The 16653-nt window shown below is 47.1% G+C and overlaps 2 protein-coding genes across 2 annotated transcripts in view; both read left to right on the top strand.

The window, feature by feature from the left end:
* tnc (tenascin C) overlaps positions 1-13005 on the top strand; it is a 43078-nt gene extending 30073 nt beyond the window's left edge. Inside the window, exons 11-23 of the mRNA XM_034541717.1 lie at positions 852-1127; positions 4510-4782; positions 5798-5920; positions 6938-7081; positions 8203-8322; positions 8502-8645; positions 9335-9465; positions 9548-9680; positions 9818-9969; positions 10145-10241; positions 10837-10998; positions 11697-11860; positions 12755-13005. Coding sequence (XP_034397608.1) covers positions 852-1127; positions 4510-4782; positions 5798-5920; positions 6938-7081; positions 8203-8322; positions 8502-8645; positions 9335-9465; positions 9548-9680; positions 9818-9969; positions 10145-10241; positions 10837-10998; positions 11697-11860; positions 12755-12865 — 2030 coding nt within the window. The 3' untranslated portion in view covers positions 12866-13005. The remainder of the gene's footprint in view (positions 1-851; positions 1128-4509; positions 4783-5797; positions 5921-6937; positions 7082-8202; positions 8323-8501; positions 8646-9334; positions 9466-9547; positions 9681-9817; positions 9970-10144; positions 10242-10836; positions 10999-11696; positions 11861-12754) is intronic.
* Positions 13006-14521: 1516 nt separating this feature from the next.
* si:ch73-195i19.3 (beta-1,3-galactosyltransferase 2) lies at positions 14522-16227 on the top strand. Its single transcript, XM_034541819.1, has one exon. It carries the CDS (start codon positions 14615-14617, stop codon positions 15572-15574), a length of 960 nt encoding a protein of 319 aa, XP_034397710.1. The 5' UTR covers positions 14522-14614; the 3' UTR covers positions 15575-16227.
* The last annotated feature ends 426 nt before the right edge of the window (positions 16228-16653 follow it).

The following is a 16653-nucleotide window of genomic DNA, read 5'->3' as shown; positions in this document are numbered from 1 at the left end:
CAGCCCATTCCAGCAAAGCCCTCCACCCCCAATCCCTTTCCCATTGTCTACCACCCCATTTGCGCTCCACTCTGCCACACAGTGAAAAGAGGATAATGGAAGCCTTGATGTTTACCTGCAACATCTATCTCCGTCTCTTTCTAATCTACTCCTTGAATGCTCGCACACTCAGTGGTATCCAATTACAGGCTGCGGCGCATGGCTCTGCATGGCCTCCCCGTGGGTTTTGAAGTGGACGGCGTACTCCTGCCATACCGGTCAGGCTACACTGCACCTTCAAATGTTAATGGCTCATTCACAGCCATTAATGCGCACAAGCTGCATCAGCATGTCTGTCTGCTGCTTTCTCTCTCGAAGTCTTTCCACTTATATGGTAATACAGAGGAGAGGGCTATAGGCGGTCGTTGATAATCAGGCCTTTTGTGGCGGAAATAAGGGGATATTTCCCCCCAGACAAAGTGAAGACCTATTCTCTTGTTTTTTTCTCTTGACAGCAAAATTAATTGATTGAAATATAAATGAGGGATCATCTTTTCTTTTTTGCAGCGGATATTGTCAAGGACTGATCGAATGTTGAGCAGAAGCTCAGTCTTGTTTGTCTAATATCTTTCACAATGGTCATTGTTGTCAACAAGAAAGGTTCAAATGGAACCCAACTATTTGTGTGCTGGTCTGTCGTAAGGTTAGACCGATATATATATGCAGCCAATTCTGGAACAATTCTGAAATCAGCTGTCCACTCCAAAGGATTCCAGGATCGGCTACGAAAGCCCTGTATCGCTCTAACCTGTTGTCTTTATTCTGTGTGTCTGTCCTGTAACTCCCGTGTTGATGTGTTTGTCGCCACCCAGAGGAGGAGAAGCCTACGGTGACCAACGTCTCCGTCAGCGACGTATCGTGGGACAGCTTCCTCCTGTCCTGGTCCGCTGAGGACGGGGCGTTCGAGGCCTTTCTGATCGAGGTTACTGATGCAGAGACGGGTGCCGAGTGGCAAAACCACACGGTGCCCGCCAATGCTCGCTACCTCGCCATCTCTGGCCTGTCCTCCACCACCTGGTACAGGGCCAATCTGTACGGGGTGTACAGGGGGGCGCTCTTAGACCCCGTCTTTGCAGACACAATCACAGGTATCTAAGCTGTCAACGCCGGGGCCTCTCTCTTTCCTTTGCTTCATTCTTCTGCTGCACACAGGGAATCACCCACTGTCTTTCTGCGTGGACTTTCTTCAACCGTTAATCACGGTTGTCAAATGGTGTTTGGTGATTCCACTCTGGTATGTTAAATGGACTTTGATTCTTTGTGCTTGCTGACTTTTCCCAGGTCCTTAAGAAAAATCTGCCACATTTAATTGTTTTCGAGATCTTAATTTGACAAATCTTTGTGACTGATCACATGATGCTGTACTTGTAGGGATGGAGGCTTGTTTTGTCCGTCCCCATCGGCAACTCAGCTCCCGTCTTCTGAGCACATTTGATGTACCTTCAGCGTTGGAGGTACATTTCAAAAAGGTGTGTGAAGACAACCTACCAGCCACTGAGCTGAAAGGTGTTCTTCTCAGGGTAAACAAATGATCCTTTCCATCCAACAGAGTGCTCAATCCAAATCCCCAAAACAACACCCCCTCATCAGCCATCCATCATGCACGTATCACTGCCTTTGATGCAGGGATTGTGAAATGGGCTAACACTCTTAACACCCCACAGCAACCACACACAAAACATTCAATCCGTATTAGCCGAGCCGCAGATACACGTTTGATCCACCTTTGAGCTGTCAGTCTGCCTGTTGGTACGAGTCCAGCCTGGAACAGCACCTGGTCTGTTGTGTGAACAGGCAGAAACACATAAAAAAAAGGTCAGTGTGCTGTTTAACTGGGGCACAACAGGTGCGCTGGTTTCCCCACCCACTACACCAAACACAGTCATTAGCCGGGATTAACGTGCTGAGAATTACAGTGTGTGCCTAATAAGTGGGCCATTAACAGCGAAACCAACATCTTCTAATGGTGCTTGTAATGGCACCTTCACAAATAAATCATCACAAAATACCTTCAGAGGATTTACACCTTCTCCATCACCCAATAAAACTTTTTAGACGAGACTACAATGTCAAAAATTATCATTTTATAACCATTTTTTATTTATTTCTATGTCAGACTCTATTCCGACATTATCATTCAGCATTTCACTGATGAGGATCAGTCAGCTGGAAGAAAGATGGGAGGACTGACAGAGAACAAAAAAAAACCCTGAGGCGCTTTTGTCACTTTGTGTGAGGCCTCTCTTCTGTATGCATCCCCAGTTCTCCCGAGCCTGGACCGCTCTTCATTCTCATGCTGCCATTGCCCCCGGGCTCTGGTGCTCGGGGTGCCAGAGGCTTCTGGGGCCATGCAGAATATGGCATGCGCTCAACACGGCCCATTGTCTGCATGCTAATGGCTGGGGAAACCATCTTAACATTTTTTCATTAGCATCACTTAATCCATAAAACATTCCAACTTGTGAACACAAGTGCCGACTAATTTGATTATGCTATGCACGGTGGTCATCGAAGAAGAAGACGCTGTGGGGGAAGCAAATTCCTCCTCTGAAAAGGGGAGCGAGGAAACGATTGAGTTGTTTTTTTACCGCAACAAATGAGCGATGGGACCACAAAGAGATGTGGACAGCACCCAGAAACAAGCTGGACTCAGTTGTGATTCATATCAACACAAGCTGCTCTCGTAAAAGTCATCAGGCGAGACTGGAACTCTGGGCTTCTGCTCGCAGAGCGCCTTTTCAGCAGGTTAGCTGGCGCCGGCGCGCGCCTCCTCCAATAACAGCCTCCCTTTTGTGAGCGGGGATTGTGTTCCCTCAGGTCTTGGGGGGGAATGTGGGGGAAGAGGTGGTGGTGGTGGTGGGAGGGTGAAATCAGTAGCAAGCTAGCACATGTTAGCTGATGGATGTGGCCCTGCCTCTCTTCCACTGACCAGCTAAAGCTGCCCGGCGGCTAATGAAGAGTGACAGCTCCCTGGGATTTGTCTGCTCCGCTTCTCATTTCCACCGCTTCTTCTCACAACAAATCTCATGCGTTTTCCCTCACAATAAAAACAAGGGGGGGGATTCAGGCTAGTTCAAGGACCCCTGAGACACTCACATTTGGTGTAGTGTTTTAATGAGCAGTGGCGCTGGGCTTTATTGAGGCTTTCCTGAGCTCACTTATATCTGCTTCTATCCCGGCTGCATTAAAAGGTCTGTCCGGTCTATGTATCCATCTGTGCTGCTGCCGGAAGTTTCTCCTGCTAATTAGCTTCAGCGGGCTCGTCCTCTGGAGAAACTGAGCTTTTTTCTGTAGCAGCTGTAGACTCCTGCTGTCTCGCAGCCTCTCTTCCTATCACTTCCATTATTAGCTGCTGCTAATGACTGCATAACTACCAGCTTTTACTGCACCACATGCGCACACTCCCATCTGCAGTGTGCTGTCCCATGACTGCATCGCACTGCATTGGTGCAACTTTCCAAGAGAAGGCGCTGCAGCTTCACTCAGCCTCTTTTACTTTTGCTTACTTTTTCAAAGTTTGTTTAATTTGAATTGTTTCAAGTGCTCTGCCGTCAGGGTATAAATGCTCCACAAAAGAGGAATGTTTTTTCAGACAGCTATGAGACGGGAGTCCATTGTGTTACAATACACCTTTTAAATAAACCCACGCCAGCAGTTAGCTAGCAAGCTTGTATTTCTAATCAGTGAATAAACTTAAATGATATGTACAAAAGTCTTGGCAGGAGTTAACAGCCCATCAAAGAGAAAATAAAGAGTAAAGAATAAAGCTCAAAGCTTCCTCAAGCTATGAGTGACTGGCGCTAGCTTGGCTGGTTAGCGGTTAGCTACAGCAGTAGAGGTGCTAGCTCTATGACCGGTAGTATTAGTAGATCTTTGAGAGCAAACTATTTCACAAAGACGTGAATATTAATTTGGCCACTTTCTGGTGTGACGAGGCATTTAAAGTTAGTTATTACGTGGTGGCGGCACATCATGTGTGAAGATGATGTGCCGCCACCACAAACACAATTTAGCTTGAGGCAACAAAACTACTTAGTTAGACAGACATATAAACACACACGCATGCGGCTCTTATACACTTATCTTTTTATTCAAAGACGTCATTACAGATATTGAATTGTCTCCTCAAGTTCAAAGTTTAGTAGCATAGGCCAGGCGAATATATTGTTTTCCAAATATTTCCTGAAAAAGGAATTGCGGGCACAATCTTAACTGCATCCGTTTTCCATCTTCCTCACCACAGAAGCTTTGACGGGTCAGCTCATTACTTCCTTCTGTGTTTTTCACCAGATATGCAGTGAAGCTCTTCTCTTTCCGCTTTTCATTTCTCGACTGATGCTGAGCTTCCGTATAACCAATGCTGGCATTTACACAGACATAAACACACTCTTTGGCAGCCATGTTCCTTCAAATGTCAAAGCACTCTTAGGTTCCACAGAGGAGCAAAACTGACTTTCCCCTGTCACTCAGAGGCCGAACCAGAGGTGGAGGCTCTCCTAGTCTCCAACATCACCCCTGAGAGCTTTAGGCTGTCCTGGACGGCTGAAGAGGACTCCTTCGACACCTTTGTCGTGATGGTCAACGAGGCCGAGGCCCCGGGCCAGCCGAACGAGCTGGTGCTGGGCGGCGAGGAGAGCGGCGCCGCCATCACCGATCTCACCGAGGACACCGAGTACAGAGTCAAAATCTTTGGTCTCGTTTTGGGGAGACGCTCCAAGTCTTTAGAGGAGTGGGTGAGAACAGGTACACGGTGAACGGGTGGAGAACAAAGAAATCAGGGAAACTTGTCAGTGTGGTCAATGTGCATTCACCTCCTCTCATGTCAAACTCGTCCTCTTGTGGTAACGGCATGAAAACGTGGTGATTAATCCTTGTGTTTGTCTTTTTGTCTTCTAACCTGGTATCAAGGTGTCGTGGCGCTGTACTCGTCCAAGGCACTCAAAAAGGTTATCTTTAGGAATTAATCAGTTTTAATGATGACGACCAGCTCTGGTCCAATTTAAAGTTGCCGAATATCTGCAGGAATAAAGGTGGAAGCTTCAGCCCAGAACTATCAGAAAAAGCCTTGAAAGCTAATAATAAGTCGACTCCCACTCAAGACATTTACTCAGCTCTTTACTCTGCTCCTTCCATTGTGTCGTCTCCGTCCGGTCGTCCTCCCGAATGTTGTCTTTGACTGCCTGGCCCCGTGTGTCGGAGTCGCTCTTTGTAAAGTGTGTGTGTGTGTGTGTGTGTGTGTGTGTGGGAGGGGGAGCAGTTGTCTGTGTCACATAGAACGGGTGTCTATGGCTGTGTCTCCTGTCCTCCCTGGGGGTGAGGCTTTACTCTTGGGTTGCGTGGCGCATGTTTCACTTTTGTGTTGCCATGAAATGGGGGCAAGTTAATCTCCGCGGGTCTGTCACGGAAGATACTGCGCCTCGCTGGTTAGCCAGGAAGAGTCTCTCTCTCTCTCCGCGAGCCCGGGCCTCCCCAGGCCCCCTTTTTGTCTGCTCCACCTTGCTCTCTCTCCTATACGCACTCTCTCTATCGCTTCATTCTTTCAAAGAACAGTGGTGGATCTGCCTTGGCTACAATACCTTGTAAATAATATGTGTGTCTTCTCCTGTCTGCTGTTAACTGTGAAGCAGAAAATATATGTAAATGGCAATACTTCCAGTCCTCGCCCGTCTCAGAAGGCGGTGCACATATGAACTAAACCCGTATTGTGTCTCTGTTTGCCCCCCCACCCCGCCTGCTGTGTCTGTCCCGATTGTGCCAGACCTGGGCTCTCCCAAGGGCATCCGCTTCTCCGACGTCACCGACACGTCCGCCACCGTGCACTGGGTGGTTCCCAAGGCTCGGGTGGACAGCAACAGGGTCACTTATGTGCCTGCTCATGGAGGTCAGTGTGCTTACGTTGGAACCCGGACTCTTATTGCAGCACTGTCACGAAACAAAAAGTTAAAGGACAGAGAAGAAAGTAAGCCTTTATAACACAAACATGTGGCCTGGAGCGCTCACAGTTTGCCCGTCAGAGATTCCAGGTCATGAGTGGCATTCCCACTGCTGACCTATCAATCCGTTTAATCTGCTGGGAAAGCTCTTTTCTCCAATGATAGACTACTTCTGCCCCCTAGTGACTACTTATAAGTACTTCTACCAAACGAGGGAGTGAGTGATCCAGAGAAAATATGAATAATCATCAAAAAATATCTAAAAGATGAACTATAATTGTCTTCTTTCAGTTTGAAGGGGGAAAACTACAGTTTATCAGAACCATTATAATTTGATTGCTGCATTTAAAGCACCGTCAAATTTAAATTTGCACCCGTGACTAAGGAGATTAGATTAATAAATACATACATGTCAAGTTCCCTCATGTGTTGCCAGGTAACAGAGAGAGATGTGACACAAAAATAGGAATATATGTATTTGTTCACCTTTTAAATGCCGACGTCACTATCTGAAAATACTAGTAATCATAATGAAAGTGAACTGTTCCATAAAAAGGCAGCTTAGTGTTTGTCCGTTCAGTTCTTAACACATGTTTGTAACACAACCAATAATCATTAAAGATTATATAAAAAGTCCATATTTAATCCAATAAATTAATTTATTTACTCTGTTCATCTGTACACATGACATCTATTCTTCTGTCCATCCGGGGAGAGGGATCCTCCTCTGTTGCTCTCCTGAAGGGTTCTTCCCTTTTTTCCCTGTCAAAGGTTATTTTTGGGGAGTTTTTCCTGATCCGATGTGAGGTCAAAGGTCAGGGATGTCGTATGTGTACAGATTGTAAAGCCCTCTGAGGATAATTTGTAATTTGTGATATTGGGCTATACAAAATAAACTGAATTGAAAAATTGAATTGAATTGAATATATATATATTTTAGATATACTTTTTGTTTCCACTCCTAGGTAATGCTAAGACGCTGACGGTGGACGGCTCTGAGTCTCAGACTGTGCTGCCCAACCTGACCCCCGGGGTCACCTATGAGGTCACCGTTGTGGCTGTCAAGGGTCAAAGGGAGAGTGAGCCTGGATCAGACAGCGTCAGCACAGGTACGACTGATGTGGAACACACACATTCATTATCTCTTATTTGTCAATTTTGTGATCCTGTAAAGGTTTGCTTGTATCGCTATTCAGTTAAAGGGGAGACCACAGGTTGTGAAAGACGTGTGAACAAACCTTCAGGATAGAGAGAGGAATGGAAGTGGAACGTTTGGTGGACGTGAGAGCTGCTGAAGTGGACATTTATGAAACTCATTCAGAGAGAACAGACAGTATAACTCCAGCAACACTGGTTAGCCAAAACAACTAATGGAAGAAAAGAAGTACAACATGTATCTGTAACAACGTGACAACGTATCAAACATATTTATAGTCATTGGTGTTTCAGTAACAGGCCTAATGGTGGTGTTTCCTTCCGCCACAAGCTCTGTCCATAGGGAGATATTTCATAGTGTGTGTGCGTGTGTGTGTGTGTGCGTGTGTGTGCGTGTGTGTGTGTGTGTGTGTGTGTGTGCGTGTGTGTGTGTGTGTGCATGTGTGTGTGCGTGCGTGTGTGTGTGTGTGCGTGTGCGTGCGCGTGTGTGTGTGTGCGTGTGTGCGTGCGTGTGTGTGTGCGTGTGTGCGTGCGTGCGTGTGTGTGCGTGAGTGCGTGCGTGGCGTGTGTGTGTGCGTGTGTGCGTGCGTGTGTGTGTGTGCATGCGTGCGTGGCGTGTGTGTGTGTGTGTGTGCATGCGTGCGTGGCGTGTGTGTGTGTGTGTGTGTGTGTGCGTGTGTTTGTGTGCATGCGTGCGTGGCGTGTGTGTGTGTGTGTGTGTGTGCGTGTGTGTGTGTGTGTGCGTGTGTGTGCGTGTGTGCGTGTGTGTGTGCGTGCGTGTGTGTGTGTGTGCGTGCGTGTGTGTGTGTGTGCGTGTGTGCGTGCGTGTGTGTGTGCGTGTGTGCGTGTGTGTGCGTGAGTGCGTGTGTGTGTGTGCATGCATGCGTGCGTGGCGTGTGTGTGTGTGTGTGTGTGCATGCGTGCGTGGCGTGTGTGTGTGTGCGTGTGTTTGTGTGCATGCGTGTGTGACGTGTGTGTGTGTGTGTGTGTGTGTGTGTGTGCGTGCGTGCGTGTGTGTGTGTGTGTGTGTGTGTGTGTGTGTGTGTGCGTGCGTGGCGTGTGTGTGTGTTTACAGCCCTGGATAAGCCCCGTGGTCTGACTGCGATCAACATCACAGACACCGAAGCTCTGCTGCTCTGGCAGCCCGCCATCGCCACCGTCGACGGCTACGTCATCACCTACAGTGCAGACTCAGGTACCTAGTGCACACGTGCATGTACAACACATACATCATGAATAATCACACATGCCGTCACATCAACATGGCCAATAGCCCAGTATCCAGGTTGAAATAAAAGAGTCTTATGCCTCTTCTACCTTGCATGCCCGTCCTTGATGTGCTACTTTAAGGCCTGCCTGTGTGTGTCCTCTCAGTGGCTCCCGTGATGGAGCGTGTGTCGGGAAACGTGGTGGACTTTGACATGAGCGCTCTGACGCCGGCGACACACTACACTGTGAAGGTGTACGCGGTGAGGGACTTGGCCAAGAGTGCGGCCACCACGACCGAGTTCACCACCGGTGAGCATTCCTGCCTCCTGGAAGCGGAGCGCCGCTTGACCGACTAAAAGTAAAACGGCCATTTGCCAAGTCCAGTCAAAGCAGCCGCCAAGCAGCCAGGTGGACTTTTCATTGTGGCTTCAAACTATATTTTAAACTGAAACATGATGAGAGGTAACCGAGAGGAGGAACTCACCTCAAATGACCTTCAGTCGCCTCGAGCAGACACGAGGACGAGGTGTCAGACAATCGCATTTTATGATCTAAAAAAAAAGAAAATCCATGTCAGTTCATGTGTATGTGTATGTTATATTTAGAATATAAGACAGCTATACAGTACATGTTTACGCCGTAAACCGAGGCCGTTGTCTATGCTCCAAAGCCACCAGACACTTTGGTGAATACAAGCTAAACAAAGTCACACAATAACACTAACTAACTAACGCTCATGTGCTGCGAGGTTAAATCATTGTTTCAACTGAAAATAGTGTAAATCATCATCGGCCTTCACTGTCTAACACGCCCAAACTCAGGACTCCACACTTATATCGATGGCTTAACTGTCACCGCCTCCTCCACGCTGGTTGAACGGCGCCTCGATTGGTTAGTTAGTTTGTGTTCATATGTGTAGAATGTATGAATGACATCACAAAAAGGGGCTGTCAGGCGTAAACAGTATGAAACGATTTAAACGGCTGTTGTGCTTTTAGACGTGGACGCCCCTCAGGACCTGGCAGCTAGTAACATCCAGACAGAGAACGGCATGCTGACCTGGAAGCCGCCTCGCGCTGACATCACCGGCTACATCCTCAGCTTCGAGGCTGCAGACGGCACCATCCGTGTAAGTGGAGACACCAGAAGTCCACAGATCCAGGAGTACAGACAATGAATACATGTGTTTCTGAATCAAATGTCTCTTTCAGGAGGTGGTCCTGAGTCCCAACGCCGTCTCCTATAACATGGCTCAGCTCAGCGCCTCCACAGAGTATTCGGTCAAGCTGCAGGCCATTGCTGGTCCCAAGAGAAGCAGAGTCATCACGACTGTCTTCACCACCAGTGAGTGGACTCCTCTCAGCTGAGTGTCTGTGTGTCCTTGAGTTTACAAGATATCTGTTGATCCACGGCGCCTGCTTCCAGAGGGTGTCCCGTCCACTGTGCTGACTTTTCCATGGTATCCGGTGTTGTGTTCGTAGCTGGCGTGCTGTACCGATTCCCCAGGGACTGCTCCCAGGCCCTGCTGAACGGCGACACCACATCAGACCTGTACACCATCTATCTGGGTGGAGACGAGAGCCAGCCGGTCCAGGTCTACTGCGACATGAGCATCGATGGAGGGGGATGGATCGTAAGTCCCCGCTTATTAGGGACTTAATAATAATAATCATAAAATTGTACTGCTACTATATGTTTAATGCCGCGCTAATCAAATATTTGTATATTATCAATCACTTAAAATCTCAAATAATTCTCATTTTGTTTAAAGTAGAAACTCTTTAACCTATCTGTTGTCTCTCTGTCAGGTTTTCCTCAGGCGACAGAGTGGCAGACTGGAGTTTTTCCGCAACTGGAAGAATTACACAGCCGGCTTCGGTGACATGAATGATGAATTCTGGCTGGGTAATTAAAACAAATAAATATTAATAATCAGAGCACAACACAGTATTCCACAGCACAAGAATATGGTGATATAATCAATATGTTTTGCTCGTAATTAAGATGATTTATCCAAATGATAGCGCATCCAGTGTTTCAGTGGCATCCATATTGTGTGGTTATGTATTGCATTCTGTGGATTGATTTTGAGCGGACTCTGGAGAAGTCCTGCATTGATTACTTTAATTATACTAATGATCATGTGTGAGCCTCTGGGGAGATCATGTGTTTGGTTGTGTGTGCGTGATTGTCTGTCTGTCCACGGCTAATTTCACATACTGCTAGACCCATTACACCTTGTTGTGCTCATCTGTCTGAGGGGGAGAGGGAGTGCACTTTTCTACTTGTTATTGTTTTAATTAAACATTTTGAATCAAGTAGATACACTTTGAAGCTAGAATCCAACTAGAGTTATCACCCTGCAGATATTATTTAACCCTATTTATGATATATACTTTAGCTTGTAATGTATTATCTGATAATAATATCTTATCAAAGCCATCACAGAATTATCATTACTGCTGTCCATCCATCTTACATATTACAATCTCTCTCACAGGTCTTTCCAACCTGCATAAGATCACAGCTGGCGGTCAGTACGAGCTGCGAGTGGACCTGAGAGATAAGGGAGAAACCGCCTACGCTCAGTACGACAAGTTCTCCATCTCTGAACCTCGGAGCCGCTACAAGGTCCACGTAGGAGGATACAGTGGAACAGCAGGTAAAGTTACTTTCTGACTTCCCTGTTGAGTCTGCGGCCCTCTGCTCCAAACCTACCGAAGGCCTACACACATAAAACCGCGTAGTCTTTTATTTGTGTGTGTTTAAAGATGTTCAGTAGTTTCCCTTCACAAGATGAGCGTTGTGTTTTGTTAATCAGATGTTAGCGAGCAGTACATTGGTCAGGGACTATGTTTAGCAGCAGATTAATCCACATTTAGTGCACGCCATGTTTCTACAGTAGCCTAGAACGGACAAACCAAACACTGGCTCTAGAGAGGCCTTTTCATGTGTTGATGTTACCTGAGGGCCACCATACGAGTGAGCGGAGTGGTGTTCACTTGGATGCAATCTGCAACCTCACCACTAGATGCCCCTAAATCTTACACAGTTTCTTTATACAAATTCTCTTACAAACGTCAAAGGATTAAAATGTGATTTTACTCTTCCAATTATTTCTATAGGTAAGGCTGTTAGACATACACACTGTTAGTAAAGTAGTTTTAGTTGTAAGTACGTTATGTTCTGTCAGGTTTCTACCAAATGTGTAATCGGATGTCATGGTGCAATGTGTGTTTGCCAAAATGCGTCAAAGTATGAGAACATTAAACAAAAGTGTGTATTACTGTTATCTTACTTTATAGATCATTTGAATATACTTTCTTTACTCCATAAATGTAACTGGATGTATCTTTGCAGGTGACTCTATGACCTACCACCACGGCCGTCCCTTCTCCACTTACGACCATGACAACGACATCGCTGTCACCAACTGTGCCCTGTCCTATAAGGGAGCCTTCTGGTATAAGAACTGCCACCGCGTCAACCTCATGGGACGATATGGAGATAACAGCCACAGCAAGGTACAGCATGTCGACAGTGCAGTTCATGATCAGGCTCCCTGAGGGGCTTCCAGGGGCCACTGAGGGGCCTTCAGAGGGTTCCATTCGGGTTCATCTGAATTTGAAGGGGTTTCCAGGGTCCTTACTAGTCTTTGAATAGGCTTTGGAGAGTCTTTGATGTTTGAGTTTCATTAGTCCTTGAGCCGACTGAGGATGTTTCATTGCTTCTACTGAGGGAGTTCCACTGGTCACATTTCATTGTCTCCATTAGGCGTGATGTGTTTGGTAAGATGTTTGTGCACGTCTGTCGGACACTGGACCCGTCAACCTAATATTCTGTGTGCTCATTTATGACGACCTTGGTTGACCGTGGTTGATGTTGATTCACTTTTGCAAAATGTATTTACGGCAAGATAAAATACAGCCTTACCTACTGTTACAGGCCAAACTGTCTCTGCTATCTTTGGAAATGTTTGGTCTCATGTTCAACCAGAGCATCTGCAGATTAATTCCATACCGGATAGGTTGTGCTCCGCACAAGAGGAGATATTGTCATATTTGCCACTATCCTGACTGTAAGGGAGCCTCTAACACTGACGTGGATTGGTTTACATTGGAGATAGTTGAAAGGCCACTGAACAAGCGCCAGTGTTTGCAGATTTGTGAGTGAAAACGGTAAACACGTCAAAAAATTGTTTGCCATAACTTTTTTCCCGGAGCTTTTCCATACCCTAGTGGCCAAGTGCAGATATTGCAGAAAGCAAGACTTGTAGAAGTGTTGGCATTGGACGTAATCGGAGGTTTCCAGAGTTGTCCAACATCACCGTTCTTGTGTGGCGATGGGGGGGCTTTGGCTGTCATGAGCCACACTTCACTTCTCTTTTGACCAACATCCTTTGTCCGTCTCCTCTCTAGGGAGTGAACTGGTTCCACTGGAAAGGCCACGAGCACTCCATCGAGTTCGCTGAGATGAAGATCAGGCCGTCCAACTTCAGGAACCTGGAGGGAAGGAGGAAACGGTCATAGACGATCTACCGACACCAACACCAACAACAACAACAACAACAACAACACTGCTACTACTCCGTCTGGACTGCCCCATAAACCACCTCGACTCCCACACCCGACACTCCCTGCAGCGACCAAAGTCACTTCCAAGAGCCCTGCTGCCTCCACGCAAAAAAAAACAACAACAACACACCCTCCACCCCCCCAATCGCTCACAGATCAGCCTCGACTTCCCCCCCCCCCCCCTCCCCTCCCCCCCCGTGATACGGCTGTTTAAATGCTGCCGGTGCGAAAAATTGATGTGCATGTTACGAACCGGACTTAAATCAAGCCCACGCGGATCCTCCTCACGCACCAAAGAGAGCAAGAACAACTCCATCTCCCCCAATTTCTCTTGTGTTGCGGCATTTGTGGGGAGGCGACTGTGCAGCTTGGGCATTATGTTGTGTACAGATTAATCCAGTTCCCTTCTTCACATTTGGGGTACATACAGACTGTGTATAATACAATGTGGTCTTGTTTAGGTTCAGGGCCGATAATACAGTGATAATTCAACTGGAATGTCATATAAATTCTATTCCTTGTACAGCACTGTAAACGTATGCGTCAGATTTAAACATTTGAAGAGGGATGTTCCTCAGATGGCACTGCTCAGACATCTCTGTCTAACTTGCCATTTGTTTGTCTTTGTGCTTAACTCGTCTCAGTGTCACTTTATCCTCCCCAAGTTATAGATAGAGATGGAAATGAACAGAGAAAAGAATTTGCATGGAAAAAGTATTTCACCTGCCACATCCTTTGTCCACGTGGATTGCAATGTTTCCATTCATCGAGTAAGCCCCTGAAGGCATCGTGCTACAGCCACAGTATTGTAGAAAACAGAGAAAAGAACAGCTGATGTGTTTCCATTTGTTTCGTTTCTCTTGTGAATCCGAGGCAGGACCTGCTATTCAGTATCAAATGAAACAAGGTGATGACTTTTTTTGTGTGTGCAAAATGTGAATACAGTACATATATGTGGAACAAGAGGCCGTTCTGTGCGGTTGACACTAAAGATGTTGCTCCAAACATTTTTAAAAAACAGCCATTTCAATTGAATTGTATTGGACATAGCAAGGTCTCTATGTTTATGTTTATGAGAATAGTGTTTGAACAGGCCACAACTGAAGAACTAGTTTCTGTTTCTACCCTCCAGTCCCATCATACCCCCCCCCCCCCCCCCCCCCTCTCCCAGCCCCTGCTACAGCGGCATACTAAACCACTGACCTTCTAAAGAATGCCTGTGTAAATTAAGTTTTGTTTTTACTGTTTTGTTTGTTTATAACTGGGTGAACAACAGGTATTTCTCTGTAAGCTGTATTACAATAAAACAGTTTGTTTAAAAGGAAGATGTTCCGGCGCTTTAGTTTTTCAAGTCTCAAGGTCCACGTTCTGCCCCCAGAGCCTTCGATCACATCTCATGGTCTTCCTCACTGGAAAGTGAAAATGAAAGTCACAGTCACACATATATACAAGTAATTTTAATATATATGGGAATATTTTCCATTGACAAATAATATCTCGGCGTAGAACATACATATTTATGAATCCGCCAATCAGGTGAGGCATGGACACGGGTGTTCATGGGCTGGGCTCCAACACACCCATGAAGGCTCTTCCTGGTTCTAACCTGCTGGCCTGCACCGACACTAACGCGGCGTGACTTCCGGGTGCATTCGGGCTGGTCTCGGTGTGCCAGGACCGCGGAGTGAGCGGCTCCGTGGGGCCATGATGACGACTCGCCTCTGGAGGTTAGTGAAGTTACTCGCCGTCACGGCCGCGCTCGTGCTGTCTGCTCACGTCCTACTGAGTCGAGTGAGGCCAAAGCCAAGTCCCCTTTCTGCGGGGGAATACCGACTCATAGCCCCTGAAACGTACGAGTATGTCCTCAACCAGCCCGCTGCGTGCGGGCACGGAAGCGCAGCCCCTTTCCTGGTCTTAATGGTCCCAGTTGCCCCCCCGGAGGCCGCGGCGAGGGAGGCCGTCCGGAAAACATGGGGCGCTCCGGGTCAGGACACCCTCACTCTGTTCTACTTGGGACTCCCCGAGGGGGGGCGGGGCTCGAGGGTCCAGGCCGCGCTGGAGGAGGAGAGCAGGACCCGTGGGGACATCATCCAGGTGAACTTCCAGGACAGTTACCAGAACCTGACGATCAAGACCATGATGATGATGAACTGGCTGGCCACCCACTGCCCGAACGCCTCCTACGTCATGAAGGTGGACGCCGACTCCTTCGTGAACATCTTCTACCTCCTCGGAAGACTCAGGAGCTCCCCCGGGCGGGGCTTCATCACGGGGTCGGTGATCAGCGACGGCCGGCCGAGGAGGGACATGCGCAGCAAGTGGCGCGTGTCGGAGGAGCTTTACCCGGACAGCAGCTTCCCCCCGTACGTGTCCGGGGCCGGGTACGTCTTCTCCGGCGACCTGGCCCCCAGGATCTCCTGGGCGTCCCGGTTCGTGAAGGTGATCCCCCTGGAGGACGTCTACGTGGGTCTGTGTCTGCGGGTGCTTGGCGTCCGGCCGGTGTACTCCCTCGGCCTGCCGACCTTCAGGAACCTGTTTGAAGTTCGACATCTGGAGTACGACAGGTGTGCCTTCGCCCAGCTGGCCCTCGCCAACGGGTTCAAGCCCCGCCAGCTGCTGCACATGTGGCAGGACTTCTCCAAGGGCCGCAGCAGCTGCAGCTGACACACAGGGCCTCTCAATGTACACGAGCAATTATGAAACGCATGTTATATGAATGCTGTAAAGGAAGGGAAGCCATAAGACAGCGGTGTGTACTTTTAGTTATCAGGGAGTATTACAAATATGTACAGGGGTGTAAAAGAACGTTTTCAAACCAGTTTGTCAATGAATCAATCAGCGACGCTTTGGAAGTGGTTCTCAGCCATCCTGCTCTTCACATGTTCAGATGTCTTTTGTGTGACCCACATCTTCAGTTTGTGCTCATCAGACCTGTGGATGCACAGGTCCAGGTTCACCGCCATGGTAAAGAATGTAGCTCTTAAATAGTTAGACGATTTGCTGTTTTATTTTATTTTTTGTTTTATATACATATATATATATACACACACTCTTCTGGCAGAGTGACGATGAGCTGACTAAAACTAAACTGTTCATACTGTTGTCTATGAAATGTCAGGAAGCAGTGAAACGTATCATCAAAGACCTCACACCTCCTGCAACTGAATACCTATGAGACCAAAGGTTTGGGAATTAGTCTCATAATCATAATAGTCGTTTTCTTTTTGACTTATTTGTTTGGTCTTTGGGCTAATCAATCGGGTGTTTCAGCTCGAATTGTTAATGAAGGTATAGCTGTTAGAGAAAGTCTGTCTCAGGCCGGATATATATATATATATATATATATATATATATATATATATATATATATATATAAAATGAGTGAGCGCTTCACAGGATGTAGCCTTTATAATGAGACCTACAGCCTACTATTGCCCAGGTTGCTGCTGTGCCTTTATTTACTGTCTTCTAATTGTGGGCTTATTGATGTAGTTGCACGTGACGGCCAGCTGGTGGCAGCAGGTGATGGAAATGGACTTTGATTTAGTGCCTGATGCAGATCGACGTTATAACCTTTATCCTGGGATAATTGTAAAGATGAGAATAAAAACAATATGAATGTGAAAATATGTACTTGTTTGTCAGTGCATTCATATGCATGTCAATTTATGTCATGTATTCTTCGTGCTGATTTTGTTGTGTTGTTGTTGTTGGTGTTATTTTTATTTTTGCTGCTACTGCTT

Source organism: Cyclopterus lumpus, chromosome 9 (assembly GCF_009769545.1).
Source record: "Cyclopterus lumpus isolate fCycLum1 chromosome 9, fCycLum1.pri, whole genome shotgun sequence".
NCBI classification, from domain to species: Eukaryota; Metazoa; Chordata; class Actinopteri; order Perciformes; family Cyclopteridae; genus Cyclopterus; species Cyclopterus lumpus.
The sequence above is the reverse complement of the archived record's forward strand: the minus strand, read 5'-3'. Positions and strand labels throughout refer to the sequence as shown.